Source organism: Lissotriton vulgaris, chromosome 8, assembly GCF_964263255.1.
Source record: "Lissotriton vulgaris chromosome 8, aLisVul1.2, whole genome shotgun sequence".
Lineage (NCBI taxonomy): Eukaryota > Metazoa > Chordata > Amphibia > Caudata > Salamandridae > Lissotriton > Lissotriton vulgaris.
The window spans coordinates 1,138,317,163-1,138,334,836 of record NC_141696.1 but is presented as its reverse complement, the minus strand read 5'-3'; the positions used below and the strand labels follow the sequence as shown (position 1 = coordinate 1,138,334,836).

Genomic DNA, 17,674 nt, shown 5'->3' with positions numbered 1-17,674 from the left:
GATGTGTGTTTATAATTCAATTCTGATCAGTACATACGAAATGCAACCAGCCGACACGTGTTTCGTCACACCGTTAATAATGATGTGACTCTTCAGGGCTAGGAAGGACACAAGTTATGACAGTCATAAGACACAGTGACAATCAATGCAGAGTGCAATTGAGGAAATGGGGGTGGGAGGGGTGACGGTGTGAGCGATTGAGCAAACCTATCTAACGGTGGAGACCCTACCTTGTGAAAAGGCATAACAGAGTGACTTGAAATAAATAGAAGTTTATAAACCACAATGGTGCTGTGACATGGTGAAATTTAAGGAAAATAAATTGGGATGAAAAATTGCATACTTAGATACAGTAAGGTTCACAGTTTCTAGTAGTTGTACCTGAAAAGGGCAAAAAAAGGCAAATGAAAAAGACATGAAATTACAAAGCGCTGACAAGAAAAGGTCAAAGGTATCATGACCTATGTAGATATCTCAGCAACTGGCCAGAGAGAACCTACTAAATAAACAATGAGCAAAACAAGCTAATGTTGGGAATGTAAATATAGTGATATTTATAATCTCTGATGGTGTACCTAGGAGAAGACAAATTGCAGAAAAACAAACCGTAAAAGTAGAGTGCTAACAAAGTCGGTCAGAAGTAAATTGGCTTGCGAAATTATCTTTGCAACTAGCCAGAGAGACCAAAGTGTAGTAAACAAAGTGGTCTAAAATCAGATGTAATTGGTAGTGGGAAATTCTACAGCACAACATGTATCGGGCCAGAGGACAGCAGTGGTCAGTACAGCAATATCAACGTGAACAGGGGGAGCGTCCCAATCATATAAATAATGCGCCCAATATAGTACATGGAATGCTGATCCGAACAAAAACGACGTTGGTAAACACACGCATGCTGATAATATGAGCGATATCCTAACTCAGGAAATAACATCGCACACAACATGTCAACAAAAACAGGGTCAAGGCACTGGTGAGAAAGGATCGAGAAGAACCAAAGGAAATGATGGACGGAGCGTTGACAATACAAGCACTCACCCCCAGTCAACTGATCTGGGTTTAATCCATCACCGTTCTTTAGCCCACTCTGCCACCCCAGTTCAGACATGACCATATGCAAATCAGTCTGACCCTGTGCCTCATGGGAACAGTCCAGCCCGAACTGCCAAGCCATGCCTTCCCTGGACCGGAAACAAGCTACCGAGGACCAGTTTCTGGAGAAAGGATCGAGAGCCAGGAGTGGCGGAGGCGAGTATATGGAAAAACAGCTCAAGAAAATAGAAAGTCAAAGTAATGTGATATAAGTTGTGCCTACGGTGAAAGAGATGAGGTGACATGGTAACGTGGAGAGGTGAATACCTGTTGAAATCGAGGATCACAGAATGGCACTGTGAGGGAGAAAAAGATTTGATAAGGGAATGGTGATAAAATTGACCTTGAATAATTAGCATGGAGATGGGTAAAGGAGAAACGAGCTTACAGCAGGTCCGTTAAGTATCAGGACCAAGCTGCGTGGTGAGTATTAGCGGAAAGCATCTGAAGGTGGAGTGCACCTATGTATGGCACTGGCTGCTGGTGAGCGAAAGCCTCAAGACGGTTGTGTCCACATCGGCGTTCTATAAAAAAATAAAGGTACCATGCCTGTCAAAAATGGCGCAGAAATTTATAAACGAGTATAACGGCATGGTTGTGAATGGGAGTGCGGCGTGGTCTCTTACCAGAAAGTAGATCAAGGCACGGATGTGTGCACAGCGAAAACGTCCATATCGAGGTAGCGGATCTCCGGGCGCAGGATTCACCGGGCTGTTAAATAGCCAGTTATCGTGTGCGTCTACGTGAATGCCGACACGGGGCGGGGCAAGTGTTAGAATCAAGTCAAGAACTAGATTGCGTCTCTCCTAAATTGAGAAACCGGAAGTGAGGGAATGGAATGGAATATATTCTTATATAGCGCAGACTGTCACCCTACGGGTATCCTGGCGCTTTGATCAAAAAGGGGTTAGACCAGTCAGCAACTAGTTTCAAGCATTTAAAGAGAAAGGGAGAGGATCAAACCCTAGGAAAGAGCCATGTTTTAATGTGCTTCCTAAACTCGAGTAAAGAATCCATTTGTCTAATATTCTGAGGAAGCTTGTTCCACAGGAGAGCGGCGGTCACACTAAATGACCTTCCTCCCATCCTAGATCGCTTAAATCTGGGAGTAACCAGCAGCCTGGCACTTGAGGAACGAAGTTGTCTTGTGGAATGGTACCAGGAGAATTTTTCTTGCAAAGAGATGGGACCTCTGTCATGTACCGCTCTGTGGACTAGGCATAGTGCCTTAAATTGGACCCTCTCCTTAATAGGCAGCCAGTGAAGTTCCCTCAAAGCTTGTGTAGATGAGGCTCTGCGCTGCCTATTTAATGCCATTTTTGCTGCCGCCGACTGGACTCTCAGCAACTCCCTGATGATATATTGTGGAGCCCCCAAGTATAGGGAGTTGCAGTAGTCCAGTCTGCTGAGCACCGTGCTTCTCACCACCGTCGGACGCAGTTCTTCCGGTAATAGTGGAAGCACCTGACGCAGCCCACATAGCACTGAGAAGCACACCCTGACAGTCTGGTCAGCCTGTGATTTGGAGGTCGCCATCGATTAGTACTCCCAGATTACGTACTGTATCAACTGGTTTCAATGGCTCCTCCTCCGGAGTTAGTCTCAGCTCGAGGGGAAGACGGTTGGGCAGCATAGCAGAAGAACAGTAAACAACCTCCGTCTTACTACAGTTAAACTGCAGGGAGTTCTCTCGGAGCCAATTGGTGGTACTACGCATGCATCGTTGGAAAGTGTCCACAGATACTGCATGTTCGCCATCCAAAGAGAAGGCTAACTGAGTATCATCGGCATAGTTTATTAAATCAACTCCAAAAGATTTAATAATAGGAAACAGCGGCTGAAGGTAGATATAAAATAGTATGGGGATGATCGCTGAGCCCTGTGGTACCCCATACACTATCGGTGTTTTATTGGAGGCAAACGGTACCATAGACACCATTTGATGTCTCCCTGTTAAATAGGACTGCAGCCACAGCAGGGCCTGCCCTTTCACCCCTATCCTTTCCAGTCTCTTTACTAGGATAGGGTGACTAACCGTGTCGAAAGCTGCCGACATATCGAGAAGCACTAGAACAGATACATTCCCATTGTTGGCCCGCATGTGCAGGTTATCCAGCATGGTGGCCAAGGCCGTTTCAGTCCCATGCCCTAGGCGGAACCCAAATTGGTCCCTGTGAGAAGTTGGCCTGATATATGATGCTCACTAGTTCTAGTAATCAACTTGTACCATGCCAAGCAACCCTTATGATGATTGGTTGTAAGTCAACCTTATAGACCAGCTATCCTAGAGGTAGCGTGGGCAAAGCAGTCTTAGGCTAAACTCTGTATAGGCATGTGAAGCAAGCTCTTTTACCATACACAATCCCCTTGAATACCAAATTAAAGGACACCACACAGATATATATTGAAAATATATATATATTTATTTACTACAAAATCCCCTATACTCTTTATGAGCACAGAAGCAAATGCGTTAAAACAAAACACAGTTTAAATATACAAAAGTTGCACAATATGGATGAGCCCTAGGGGCCACCTAAACCATATACTATAATAGTAGTATAAGAACAACCTAGCTGAAAGGAAGTAGGCCTAGGGCCTGGGGAATCGCTGGAGCTGTTCGGGACTAACAGTGAAGAAGTCGGGAAAGGCCCGCGGGACTCGGGTGCAGTGCTTAAAGTGCACGCATACACCAATGCAATGTCAATGGTGCGTAAAAGTTACAAAGTTAGAGTTAAAGGAACCTTCCGCTTAACCTAGCAAAATGAAACTTTAGACACATACACTAGAGGTGTGTACCAGTGTAGGAACACCGGCGTTGCTGAGTTACCTCACCCACAGGAAGCGGGTGCACAGGTGCGAAGTAGTGTCGGGTTTCGTCACGCTGGTTGATGGTGCTTGGAGCTGAAGATGCTGCAGGCGTCGAGACGAGAAGAGTTCTGGTGGATCCAAGGGTGGATCTGAAGTGGTGAAGACCTGAGAGCAGAGGGGACAATGTTCAAAGTCACTAGCCAGTGACTACCATGGAACCAGGATGGAACGAGGCGATGTCAGGTGCAAACAGGCGATGAGTTGCAGCTTTTCTCCTCAACCACGTGGACACGAAGAGGTCGAGGACGTCCAGGCATCGATCACGAGCTGTTCCGCAAAGGTTCTAGCTGATGGTGGTATCGGCAACTTGATTGAAGCAAACAGGCCTTGGCTAATGCAAGCCATGCAAGAAGTGAAGAAAGCTTATCACTCAGACCAGCAAGGTCAGAGTGGGTGCTCCTTTTTACAGGAGCAAGGGCAAGTCTGGAGGAACCAGACCCGCAGTGTAAATTGTAGGTTTCGTCGCCAAGATGGCCGCTAGCCACATGGCAAGTGGCCGGGATGGCGCGCCGAGTGGCACAATGCAAAAGGGCCCCACACAGATCGTGGAGATGTTGGGGGGCTGATCTTCGGTGCAATTGCTGCTTGGTTGTGAGGCTTCTCAAACCCCAAAGCACAGCATTGAGGGTGCCTCGGGTGCTGCGCAATCAGCTTCTCGGGGGTCTTTTGAGATGTCCCGTCCCACGTCTCTCCGTGCCTCCATGGGTCCCTTCTTTGCAGGGACTGTGGATCGGGCTCTGAGATGTCTGGGAGTCTGGGTCTCCTCAGGCTCTGGGCTCGGGCTCCGGCAGGAGGCGGCGGCAAAGCAGCCGTTGAGTTGCTGGATGGTGCCTGTGTTCACAGGGTGACCACTGCTAGGCCACAAGGGAGGTGCTCTTCAGTCTTCTGTGCAGCAGAATGTCGAAGTCCAATCGTCTTCTTAGTTTTAAGTTGATTTCAGGATGATCTGAAGTGCTATGGCACTGCTCCCACTCTTATTCCCAATCTGAGGGGTGGATCACCTGCTAGGTCCCTCCTCTGGGTGGGACCAGGAAGGGGGGCGGTTACACCCCCTTTCCTTTGTCTAGCTCCACGCCAGGACTGGGGCAGGAAAGCCCCAGCACCGGTTTGGACTGGCTTATGCATGAGGACATCTTGTGTGCCCCGGGCATGTCTGATTCTATTCAGCCCTGTCCTACCCAATACACAAAATCCTGTCTGGGGTGGTGCTCGCACCTCCCAAGGCAGGAAACCCTTTGTCCAAGCCTCCCTCGCTGGAAGGACTCACAGCAGCAGGAGGTCAGACTTGTGTCTGTGGTGGCAGCATCCATTTTGTGATGCTGAGGCTCTGGTTAACTTTAACCAGGGTTCAGGTTATGTACATGTCGTGTCCCTCTAGAAGGGTGGAATGCTATCCCCGTCGACAGAACTGTCGAGGGGATAGTATTCCAAGTTGTATGACACCTTACTCGACATGTTTTGATAAAGCCAAACCAAAGTTAGCATATAACCGCGAGGATTATAATGCACTTAAGAGTATATGGTATGGCAATATCCCGGAACAGCTAAGGGAGTGGTTCCCGACAGCTGCAGACAGGCTCAGCTCATGCTAGAGCACCATCTCACATGAAACCACGCACTCTGCCTCCAGGATTGCAGAGGCCTTTCATAGGAGTGGCTTATAGGTTAACATTTGTCCAGTTAGGTTAGATATAGGTATACTATATCTAAGTAAGAGGTGATTACACCAACTTATCCCAGCTGAGTGATCAGCCAGTTGTGTGAAATATGGAGGCCAGGCCAGGGGTGGCACAATACATGCTGCAGCCCCTGGTAGGCCTTGGATACACCTATGCCCTGTGTACCTATGGTACACTGTTACAGGGGCCTATAAGGTCAACCAGTTCCAATTGTGTATGTACCTAAGGTACATGGAGCCCATTTTAAGGAGAGAGCAATTAGCCTGGGGCCCTGAATAGCAGAATCCCAGGCCAACTATGTCAAAAACCAGCTAAACACCAGGCAAAAAGTTTGGGGGTAACCATAGTCAGATATCCATCTTCCTACACAACCCCCCCCCCCAACAAATTGGGATAAGGCTATTCTTGACCAGGTAAGCCTATATTGCCTAAGTGGCCATATAAGGAAGTACCAGCTCTGGCTTGGTTACCCCCTGTGTCATGGTCCACTAAGCAATCCCTCACCCTAAGGGTATCTGAGGGTCCCCACCATAGGGAATCTCTACCTGTGGTGTGTCTTCGCAAAGTCAAAGGCTGGTGTTGAGAGGGAGAACTGAAGTGAGACTCCTCTGTAGGACTCAGCTTCCTCCAATCACTCTCCACCATGTAGGCCTTTCTTTCTTTGACTGAGTTGCACTGTGCTCTCAGGGTCAACCTCTGGCTATCTAAAGCTGGAGGCTGGGTCCCTTTGTTTGGCTTACTGGAGGTGGTGGGACAGGTCAGGTTTGGGGCCTTGGGGGTCCCAGGTTTGGCTGTGCCCAACAGAATCCATCTGTGGGAGGTCCCTAACTACTTTTAAGGGGGCTCCCTCTGGAGTTTTTAAAGTTTTCACCTCACTAGGGCTACTAGTTTTGGTGCCCCTAATCTGTTGATGGGGGTGCTTTATTTGACAGGGGCCCCTTTGGGGCTCACTGTCCTTCTTGTCCTCTGCAACCCTGGGCTGCCTAAGGCAAGGTAGAGAGGGGCAGGTTACCTGCTCCAGACTGGGTCCCACCTGAGTAGGGTCCACTGACATCAGAGGCTCTGTCAGGCTAGGCCCAACCACCTCTGGGGCAGTTCCTTCATCAGGGGTAAGATCAGTTCCCTGAGGAGGCTGATCCTGTCCTAAAGTCTGGGGGAAGGGAGATTTCTCTTCCTCCTCAATGCTCTCTGTTTGTGTGGAGTGATCCATTGTTTCAGGCTTTACAACACATGAATCAGTTTGAGTTTGGGCTGTGGCCATCACAGCCCTGCCAACCTTTTCAGGAAGGGACTCAGTTTGGGTATGGGCTGTTACCATCACAGCCCTGCTAATCTTTTCAGGAGGGAAGTTAGCTAAAGATGGGGCTGAGGTTTGTTCAGCCCTACCAACCTTTTCAGGAAGGACATCTTGGATTAGTGATGTGGCCAACACAGCCCCACTAACCTTTCCATGGAGATTTACCATTCTAGAATGGGTTTGCTGTTCCACCTCAGCCCAGGCTGAGATTTCCAAATCATTACCAAGTAGGCAATCTACAGGCAAGTTTGCTGACACTGCCACTCTCTTTGGGCCAGTGACACCTCCCCAGCTAAGATTGACTACTGCCATGGGATGTTTGGTTTCTATTCCATCAATGTTTGTCGCCTGATATGTGGCATCAGGTAAAGGTTGCCTTGAGGGGACTGGACATTCAGCCACCATGGTGATGCTAGCCCCTGTGTCTCTAAAGGCCTCAACTTTCAAGCCATTGGTGAGGGGCTCCTGTCTGTACCTGCTCAAAGTGTTTGGGCAAGCAGTGAAGTTGGCAAACCCCATGCCATTTTCATAGACAAGAGTATCTGAGGTAGGGGACCTGGCTAGGCCAGAATCCACCTGAGCTCCAAAGGTAAACCCACCCAAATTCTTGGGGGTGCTCCCACCACCTGGGGGACCACTGCTAACAGTGACAGGAGGTGTTGGAGCCTTACTTGGAGGTATATTTTCCTTATTACAATTCCTGGGACAACAGCTGTCTGTTTTCCAATGTCCGACCTGTTTACAGGTATGGCAGTAAGTTTTTTTCTCTGTAGAGGAAGTGTTCTGGGGCCCACCCTTTCAATTGGATTTTTGAAGCCCTGGGGAAGTCTTCTCTTTGGTTTTATCCCCACTTTTCTCTTGAGGCTTGGTAGTCTCTTTCTTTTGGTCACCACCCTGGTTCTTAGGCCTGATCCTGGTTCTGACCCATTTGTCTGCCCTCTTACCCAATTCTTGTGGAGTGGTCAGATCAGAGTCCACCAGGTGCTGATGTAGAAGCTGATTTTGACAATTACTTAAGATTTGCTCTCTCATAATTAAATTATACAATCCTGTATAGTCTGTAACCTTACTTCCCAGCAACCATCCCTCCAGAGCCTTAGTGGCACTTTCAACAAATTCAGACCAGTCCTGAGTCTGTGTCTTCTGGGTCTCTCTGAACATTAACCTGTACTGTTCAGTGGTTAAGCCTAACCCATCAATCAGAGCACTCTTCAGGACCAGGTAGTTTCTAGCATTCCCATCACTAACTGTGAGGAGTCTGTCTCTGCCTCTACCTTCAAAGGAAAGCCACAATATTGCTGCCCACTGCTCCTAAGGGATCTGCTGTACTCTGCAGGCTCTCTCAAGGGCAGTTATCCATTTGTGGATGTCATCCCCAGCTTTGTAGGGGGGCACAATCTTACTCAGGTTTCTATTGTCATAGGACCTGTCTTTATCCTTAGGGATAGTGCTGCCACCAGTGGATCCTAATCCACCCTCTCTAGGCTGTCTTGCTCTAGCAAGTTTCTCTTGGGCCAGGGCAACTTCTAATTTTTGCTTCTGGATCCTAAGCTCAGCCTCTCTCATTTTGGCCTCATGTTCCCTTCTCTGAGGGCTAGTCATCCCCCTTCTGGAGTGACCATGAGAACCTCTAGAAGCCTGGGAGGTATTGGATTCACCTGAGTGATTCCTCCTCCTCCTATGCTCCTGGTTAAGTCCACTTGGGGGTCTGAGTTGGTTCATCCCTGACTCAGTCCCAAATAGGCTTAAGTTAGCCATGCTAAGCCCTCTGGCTGGCACCTGACTATTTCTGCCATCATCAGAATCACTGCTCCCCCCTTCTGTCTACTCTTCTTCCTCCTCCTCATCAGGCTGAGTATCTCCAGTGACTTGGTCATCCTCATCTATCTGGACTACAGGGACAGGGGTGTCAGTATTATCATCTTCAGTGGGAGAGCCTCCATCAGCATTCCCTGTGGGGTCTGCTTTAGAGGTCTTGAGAGCTTCAGACTGGTCTAAAAGCTCTCTAAGGTGGTCTGTAGTAGGGGTTGGACCCGTCTTGAGGCTTCTTGAGGCACAAAGATGCCTCAATTCCTTAAAATTAAGCATAGCAAATTTGGATGGTGCCCTTGGAGGGTCACTCTCAACAGGGACAGGTCCAGTGGACCCCTCTGCTCCAGACATTGCTCTAGTGTGGGTGGATATGTTGCAATCTACCTACACTGGTGTTTACCGACTAAACCTATCTAGTAGTTGTAGTCAGGGTGTGCTACTACCTATCCTCTAAAACAACTAAGTTCAGTAGAACTTAAGTATACTAGTCTTGTTTTATATGTACCTAGCAGGTACCTGTATGATCTTTCAAATGATACTCTCAAAGATTGTAATGGTAAAACAACAGCGATGCTCACTAGTTCTAGTGATCAACTTGTACCATGCCAAGCAACCCTTATGATGATTGGTTGTAAGTCAACCTTATAGACCAGCTATCTTAGAGGTAGCGTGGACAAAGCAGTCTTAGGCTAAACTCTGTATAGGCATGTGAAGCAAGCTGTTTTACCATACACAATCCCCTTGAATATCAAATGAAAGGACACCACACAGATATATATTGAAAATATATATATTTATTTACTACAGATCCCCTATACTCTTTATGAGCACAGAAGCAAATGCGTTAAAACAAAACACAGTTTAAATACACAAAAGTTGCACAATATGGATGAGCCCTAGGGGCCACCTAAACCATATACTAAAATAGTGGTATAAGAACCACCTAGCTGAAAGGAAGTAGGTCTAGAGCCTGGGGAATCGCTGGAGCTGTTCGGGTCTAACAGTGAAGAAGTCGGGAAAGGCCCGCGGGACTCGGGTGCAGCGCTTAAAGTGCACACATACACCAATGCAATGTCAATGGTGCGTAAAAGTTACAAAGTTAGTGTTTAAGGAACCTTCCGCTTAACCTAGCATGATGAAACTTTAGACACATACACTAAAGGTGTTTACCAGTGTAGGAACACCGGGGTTGCTGAGTTACCTCACCCACAGGAAGCGGGTGCACAGGTGCGAAGTAGTGTCGGGTTTCGTCACGCTGGTTGATGGTGCTTGGAGCTGAAGATGCTGCAGGCGTCGAGACGAGAAGAGTTCCGGTGGATGCAAGAGTGGATCTAAATGGTGAAGACTTGAAAGCAGAGGGGACAATGTTCAAAGTCAATAGCCAGTGACTACCGTGGAACCAGGATGGAACAAGGCGATTTAGGGTGCAAGCAGGCGATGAGGTGCAGCTTGTCTCCTCAGCCACGTAGACACGAAGAGGTTGAGGACATCCAGGCGTCGATCATGAGCTGCCCTATGAAGGCTCTAGCTGTTGGCGGTGTCGGCAACTTGATTGGAGCAAACAGGCCTTGGCTAATGCAAGCCACGCAGGAAGTGAAGAAAGCTTATCATTCGGACCAGCAAGGTCAGAGCGGGTGCTCCTGTTTACAGGAGTGAGAGCAAGTCTGGTCCAATCAGACCCGCAGTGTAAATCATAGGTTTTGTCGCCAAGATGGCTGCTAGCCAAGTGGCAAGTGGCCGGGATGGCGCATCGAGTGGCACAATGCAAAAGGGCCCCAGGCAGATCATGGAGATGCTGGGGGACTGATCTTCAGTGCAAATGCTGCTCGGTTGTGGGGCTTCTCAAACCCCAAAGCACAGCATTGAGGGTGCCTCGGGTGCTGCGCAGTCAGCTTCTCAGGGGTTGTTCGAGATGTCTGGTCCCACGTCTCTCCGTGCCTCCACGGGTCCCTTCTTTGCAGGGACTGTAGATCAGGCTCTAAGATGTCTGGGAGTCTGGGTCTCGTCAGGCTCTGGGCTCGGGCTCCAGCAGGAGGCAGCGGCAAAGCAGACGTTGAGTTGCTGGATGGTGCCTGTGTTCACAGGGTGGCCACTGCTAGGCCACAAGGGAGATGCTCTTCAGTCTTCTGTGCAGCAGAATGTCGAAGTCCAATCGTCTTCTTAGTTCCAAGTTGATTTCAGGATGATCTGAAGTGCTATGGCACTGCTCCCACTCTTATTCCTAATCTGAGGGGTGGATCACCTGCTAGGTCCCTCCTCTGGGTGGGACCAGGAAGGGGGGCGGTTACACCCCCTTTCCTTTGTCCAGCTCCACGCCAGGACTGGGGCAGGAAAGCCCCAGCACCGGTTTTGACTGGCTTATGCATGAGGACATCTTGTGTGCCCCGGGCATGTCTGATTCTATTCAGTCCTGTCCTACCCAATACACAAAATCCTGTCTGGGGTGGTGCTCGCACCTCCCAAGGCAGGAAACCCTTTGTCCAAGCCTCCCTCGCTGGAAGGAATCCCCGCAGCAGGAGGTCAGACTTGTGTCTGTGGTGGCAGCATCCATTTTGTGATGCTGAGGCTCTGGTTAACTTTAACCAGGGTTCAGGTTATGTACATGTCGTGTCCCTCTAGAAGGGTGGAATGCTATCCCCGTCGACAGAACTGTCAAGGGGATAGTATTCCAAGTTGTATGACACCTTACTCGACATGTTTTGATAAAGCCAAACCAAAGTTGGCATATAACCGCGAGGATTATAATGCACTTAAGAGTATATGGTATGGCAATATCCCGGAACAGCTAAGGGAGTGGTTCCCGACAGCTGCAGACAGGCTCAGCTCATGCTAGAGCACCATCTCACATGAAACCACGCACTCTGCCTCCAGGATTGCAGAGGCCTTTCATAGGAGTGGCTTATAGGTTAACATTTGTCCAGTTAGGTTAGATATAGGTATACTATATCTAAGTAAGAGGTGATTACACCAACTTATCCCAGCTGAGTGATCAGCCAGTTGTGTGAAATATGGAGGCCAGGCCAGGGGTGGCACAATACATGCTGCAGCCCCTGGTAGGCCTTGGATACACCTATGCCCTGTGTACCTATGGTACACTGTTACAGGGGCCTATAAGGTGAACCAGTTCCAATTGTGTATGTACCTAAGGTACATGGAGCCCATTTTAAGGAGAGAGCAATTAGCCTGGGGCCCTGAATAGCAGAATCCCAGGCCAACTATGTCAAAAACCAGCTAAACACCAGGCAAAAAGTTTGGGGGTAACCATAGTCAGATATCCACCTTCCTACACAACCCCCCCCAACAAATTGGGATAAGGCTATTCTTGACCAGGTAAGCCTATATTGCCTAAGTGGCCATATAAGGAAGTACCAGCTCTGGCTTGGTTACCCCCTGTGTCATGGTCCACTAAGCAATCCCTCACCCTAAGGGTATCTGAGGGTCCCCACCATAGGGAATCTCTACCTGTGGTGTGTCTTTGCAAAGTCAAAGGCTGGTGTTGAGAGGGAGAACTGAAGTGAGACTCCTCTGTAGGACTCAGCTTCCTCCAATCACTCTCCACCATGTAGGCCTTTCTTTCTTTGACTGAGTTGCACTGTGCTCTCAGGGTCAACGTCTGGCTATCTAAAGCTGGAGGCTGGGTCCCTTTGTTTGGCTTACTGGAGGTGGTGGGACAGGTCAGGTTTGGGGCCTTGGGGTCCCAGGTTTGGCTGTGCCCAACAGAATCCATCTGTGGGAGGTCCCTAACTACTTAGGGACCTCCCACAGACCTCCCACTTCCATAGTCCTGTCCAGACTGGACTATGGAATCGCAACCCTAACCGGCACAGCCATATCCCACCTAGCGCCACTAAAAACAACCCTCAATGCAGCAGCCAGAATGGTCTCAGGTGTAAGGAAATTCGACCACATATCCCCCGCACTCAACGACCTGAAATGGCTCCCAGTGGAAATGCGCGCAAACTTCAGAACAGCCTGTCTCACACACAAAGCCCTACACACAGGGAAACCGGAATATCTAGCCTCCAAACTCAAGAAAGCTGGTCAATCCAGAAATCTCAGAAGTTCAAACTCCCTACTACTCATCCCCTTGAAAACCCGGAAACAAAGAACTGCCAACCGCTCTTTTGCTGGCAACGCCCCGAAAATTTGGAACTGCATCCCAGTGGACATCAGAACTACCCCGTCCTTTACTGAATTCAAGAACCGCCTAAAAATCCTCTACCTCAACCGTGCTTTCCCGAACTCTACCTCAATAGCGCAATCGAAAACCTTAACTACCTCATAAATACTACCTCAACAACGTGACAGGAACCTTGAATACCTCGAAAACACTACCTCAATCCCGCCCCTCAGGCGGCTGTTAATTTGCTGAACTTGTATGATGTCTGTCTATTTTTCACTGTACTTTTTCGCTCTCTTTCCTCCCAATCAAATTGTGAAGCGCTCCGATACCCCTGGGTCTGGCCAGCGCTATAGAAAACTCCAAAAATAAATAAATTAAAAAAATAAATACTTTAAAGGGGGCTCCCTCTGGAGTTTTTAAAGTTTTCACCTCACTAGGGCTACTAGTTTTGGTGCCCCTAATCTGTTGATGGGGGTGCTTTATTGGACAGGGGCCCCTTTGGGGCTCACTGTCCTTCTTGTCCTCTGCAACCCTGGGCTGCCTAAGGCAAGGTAGAGAGGGGCAGGTTACCTGCTCCAGACTGGGTCCCACCTGAGTAGGGTCCACTGACATCAGAGGCTCTGTCAGGCTAGGCCCAACCACCTCTGGGGCAGTTCCTTCATCAGGGGTAAGATCAGTTCCCTGAGGAGGCTGATCCTGTCCTAAAGTCTGGGGGAAGGGAGATTTCTCTTCCTCCTCAATGCTCTCTGTTTGTGTGGAGTGATCCATTGTTTCAGGCTTCACAACAAATGAATCAGTTTGAGTTTGGGCTGTGGCCATCACAGCCCTGCCATCCTTTTCAGGAAGGGACTCAGTTTGGGTATGGGCTGTTACCATCACAGCCCTGCTAATCTTTTCAGGAGGGAAGTTAGCTAAAGATGGGGCTGAGGTTTGTTCAGCCCTACCAACCTTTTCAAGAAGGACATCTTGGATTGGTGCTGTGGCCATCACAGCCCCACTAACCTTTCCATGGAGATTTACCATTCTAGAATGGGTTTGCTGTTCCACCTCAGCCCAGGCTGAGATTTCCAAATCATTACCAAGTAGGCAATCTACAGGCAAGTTTGCTGACACTGCCACTCTCTTTGGGCCAGTGACACCTCCCCAGCTAAGATTGACTACTGCCATGGGATGTTTTGTTTCTATTCCATCAATGTTTGTCGCCTGATATGTGGCATCAGGTAAAAGTTGCCTTGAGGGGACTGGACATTCAGCCACCATGGTGATGCTAGCCCCTGTGTCTCTAAAGGCCTCAACTTTCAAGCCATTGATGAGGGGCTCCTGTCTGTACCTGCTCAAAGTGTTTGGGCAAGCAGTGAAGTTGGCAAACCCCATGCCATTTTCATAGACAAGAGTATCTGAGGTAGGGGACCTGGCTAGGCCAGAATCCACCTGAGCTCCAAAGGTAAACCCACCCAAATTCTTGGGGGTGCTCCCACCACCTGGGGACCACTGCTAACAGTGACAGGAGGTGTTGGAGCCTTACTTGGAGGTATATTTTCCTTATTACAATTCCTGGGACAACAGCTGTCTGTTTTCCAATGTCCAACCTGTTTACAGGTATGGCAGTAAGTTTTTTTCTCTGTAGAGGAAGTGTTCTGGGGCCCACCCTTTCAATTGGATTTTTGAAGCCCTGGGGAAATCTTCTCTTTGGTCTTATCCCCACCTTTCTCTTGAGGCTTGGTAGTCTCTTTCTTTTGGTCACCACCCTGGTTCTTAGGCCTGATCCTGGTTCTGACCCATTTGTCTGCCCTCTTACCCAATTCTTGTGGAGTGGTCAGATCAGAGTCCACCAGGTGCTGATGTAGAAGCTGATTTTGACAATTACTTAAGATTTGCTCTCTCATAATTAAATTATACAATCCTGTACAGTCTGTAACCTTACTTCCCAGCAACCATCCCTCCAGAGCCTTAGTGGCACTTTCAACAAATTCAGACCAGTCCTGAGTCTGTGTCTTCTGGGTCTCTCTGAACATTAACCTGTACTGTTCAGTGGTTAAGCCTAACCCATCAATCAGAGCACTCTTCAGGACCAGGTAGTTTCTAGCATTCCCATCACTAACTGTGAGGAGTCTGTCTCTGCCTCTACCTTCAAAGGAGAGCCACAATATTGCTGCCCACTGCTCCTGAGGGATCTGCTGTACTCTGCAGGCTCTCTCAAGGGCAGTTATCCATTTGTGGATGTCATCCCCAGCTTTGTAGGGGGGCACAATCTTACTCAGGTTTCTATTGTCATAGGACCTGTCTTTATCCTTAGGGATAGTGCTGCCACCAGTGGATCCTAATCCACCCTCTCTAGGCTGTCTTGCTCTAGCAAGTTTCTCTTGGGCCAGGGCAACTTCTAATTTTTGCTTCTGGATCCTAAGCTCAGCCTCTCTCATTTTGGCCTCATGTTCCCTTCTCTGAGGGCTAGTCATCCCCCTTCTGGAGTGACCATGAGAACCTCTAGAAGCCTGGGAGGTATTGGATTCACCTGAGTGATTCCTCCTCCTCCTATGCTCCTGGTTAAGTCCACTTGGGGGTCTGAGTTGGTTCATCCCTGACTCAGTCCCAAATAGGCTTAAGTTAGCCATGCTAAGCCCTCTGGCTGGCACCTGACTATTTCTGCCATCATCAGAATAACTGCTCCCCCCTTCTGTCTCCTCTTCTTCCTCCTCCTCATCAGGCTGAGTATCTCCAGTGACTTGGTCATCCTCATCTATCTGGACTACTGGGACAGGGGTGTCAGTATTATCATCTTCAGTGGGAGAGCCTCCATCAGCATTCCCTGTGGGGTCTGCTTTAGAGGTCTTGAGAGCTTCAGACTGGTCTAAAAGCTCTCTAAGGTGGTCTGTAGTAGGGGTTGGACCCGTCTTGAGACTTCTTGAGGCACAAAGATGCCTCAATTCCTTAAAATTAGGCATAGCAAATTTGGATGGTGCCCTTGGAGGGTCACTCTCAACAGGGACAGGTCCAGTGGACCCCTCTGCTCCAGACATTGCTCTAGTGTGGGTGGATATGTTGCAATCTACCTACACTGGTGTTTACCTACTAAACCTATCTAGTAGTTGTAGTCAGGGTGTGCTACTCCCTATCCTCTAAAACAACTAAGTTCAGTAGAACTTAAGTATACTAGTCTTGTTTTATATGTACCTAGCAGGCACTTGTATGATCTTTCAAATGATACTCTCAAAGATTGTAATGGTAAAACAACAGCAAGCTCAAATCCCAACCGCTTCTCACCAATGTGGGAAGTTGGCCTGGTATATGATGCTCACTAGTTCTAGTGATCAACTTGTACCATGCCAAGCAACCCTTATGATGATTGGTTGTAAGTCAACCTTATAGACCAGCTATCTTAGAGGTAGCGTGGACAAAGCAGTCTTAGGCTAAACTCTGTATAGGCATGTGAAGCAAGCTGTTTTACCATACACAATCCCCTTGAATATCAAATGAAAGGACACCACACAGATATATATTGAAAATATATATATTTATTTACTACAGATCCCCTATACTCTTTATGAGCACAGAAGCAAATGCGTTAAAACAAAAAACAGTTTAAATACACAAAAGTTGCACAATATGGATGAGCCCTAGGGGCCACCTAAACCATATACTAAAATAGTGGTATAAGAACCACCTAGCTGAAAGGAAGTAGGTCTAGGGCCTGGGGAATCGCTGGAGCTGTTCGGGTCTAACAGTGAAGAAGTCGGGAAAGGCCCGCGGGACTCGGGTGCAGCGCTTAAAGTGCACACATACACCAATGCAATGTCAATGGTGCGTAAAAGTTACAAAGTTAGTGTTTAAGGAACCTTCCGCTTAACCTAGCATGATGAAACTTTAAAAACATACACTAGAGGTGTTTACCAGTGTAGGAACACCGGGGTTGCTGAGTTACCTCACCCACAGGAAGCGGGTGCACAGGTGCGAAGTAGTGTCGGGTTTCGTCACGCTGGTTGATGGTGCTTGGAGCTGAAGATGCTGCAGGCGTCGAGACGAGAAGAGTTCCGGTGGATGCAAGGGTGGATCTAAATGGTGAAGACTTGAAAGCAGAGGGGACAATGTTCAAAGTCACTAGCCAGTGACTACCGTGGAACCAGGATGGAACAAGGCGATTTAGGTTGCAAACAGGCGATGAGGTGCAGTTTGTCTCTTCAGCCACGTAGAAACGAAGAGGTTGAGGACATCCAGGCGTCGATCGTGAGCTGCCCTATGAAGGCTCTAGCTGTTGGCGGTGTCGGCAACTTGATTGGAGCAAACAGGCCTTGGCTAATGCAAGCCACGCAGGAAGTGAAGAAAGCTTATCATTCGGACCAGCAAGGTCAGAGCGGGTGCTCCTTTTTACAGGAGTGAGAGCAAGTCTGGTCCGATCAGACCCGCAGTGTAAATCATAGGTTTTGTCGCCAAGATGGCTGCTAGCCACGTGGCAAGTGGCCGGGATGGCGCGTCGAGTGGCACAATGCAAAAGGGCCCCAGGCAGATCATGGAGATGCTGGGGGACTGATCTTCAGTGCAAATGCTGCTCGGTTGTGGGGCTTCTCAAACCCCAAAGCACAGCATCGAGGGTGCCTCGGGTGCTGCGCAGTCAGCTTCTCAGGGGTTGTTCGAGATGTCTGGTCCCACGTCTCTCCGTGCCTCCACGGGTCCCTTCTTTGCAGGGACTGTAGATCGGGCTCTGAGATGTCTGGGAGTCTGGGTCTCGTCAGGCTCTGGGCTCGGGCTCCAGCAGGAGGCGGCGGCAAAGCAGACGTTGAGTTGCTGGATGGTGCCTGTGTTCAC

The 17,674-nt window shown here is 48.7% G+C and overlaps 1 protein-coding gene across 1 annotated transcript; it reads right to left on the bottom strand.

Annotated features, from left to right (window-relative positions):
- Positions 1 to 343: 343 nt before the first annotated feature.
- On the bottom strand, positions 344 to 15,891 carry LOC147698392 (uncharacterized). Its single transcript, XM_086936234.1, has 3 exons — positions 15,625 to 15,891; positions 15,003 to 15,570; positions 344 to 381 (listed from the first exon to the last, which is right to left on the bottom strand). The coding sequence occupies exons 1-3, from the start codon at positions 15,889 to 15,891 to the stop codon at positions 344 to 346; spliced, it is 873 nt and encodes a 290-aa protein (XP_086792360.1).
- Positions 15,892 to 17,674: the final 1,783 nt, after the last annotated feature.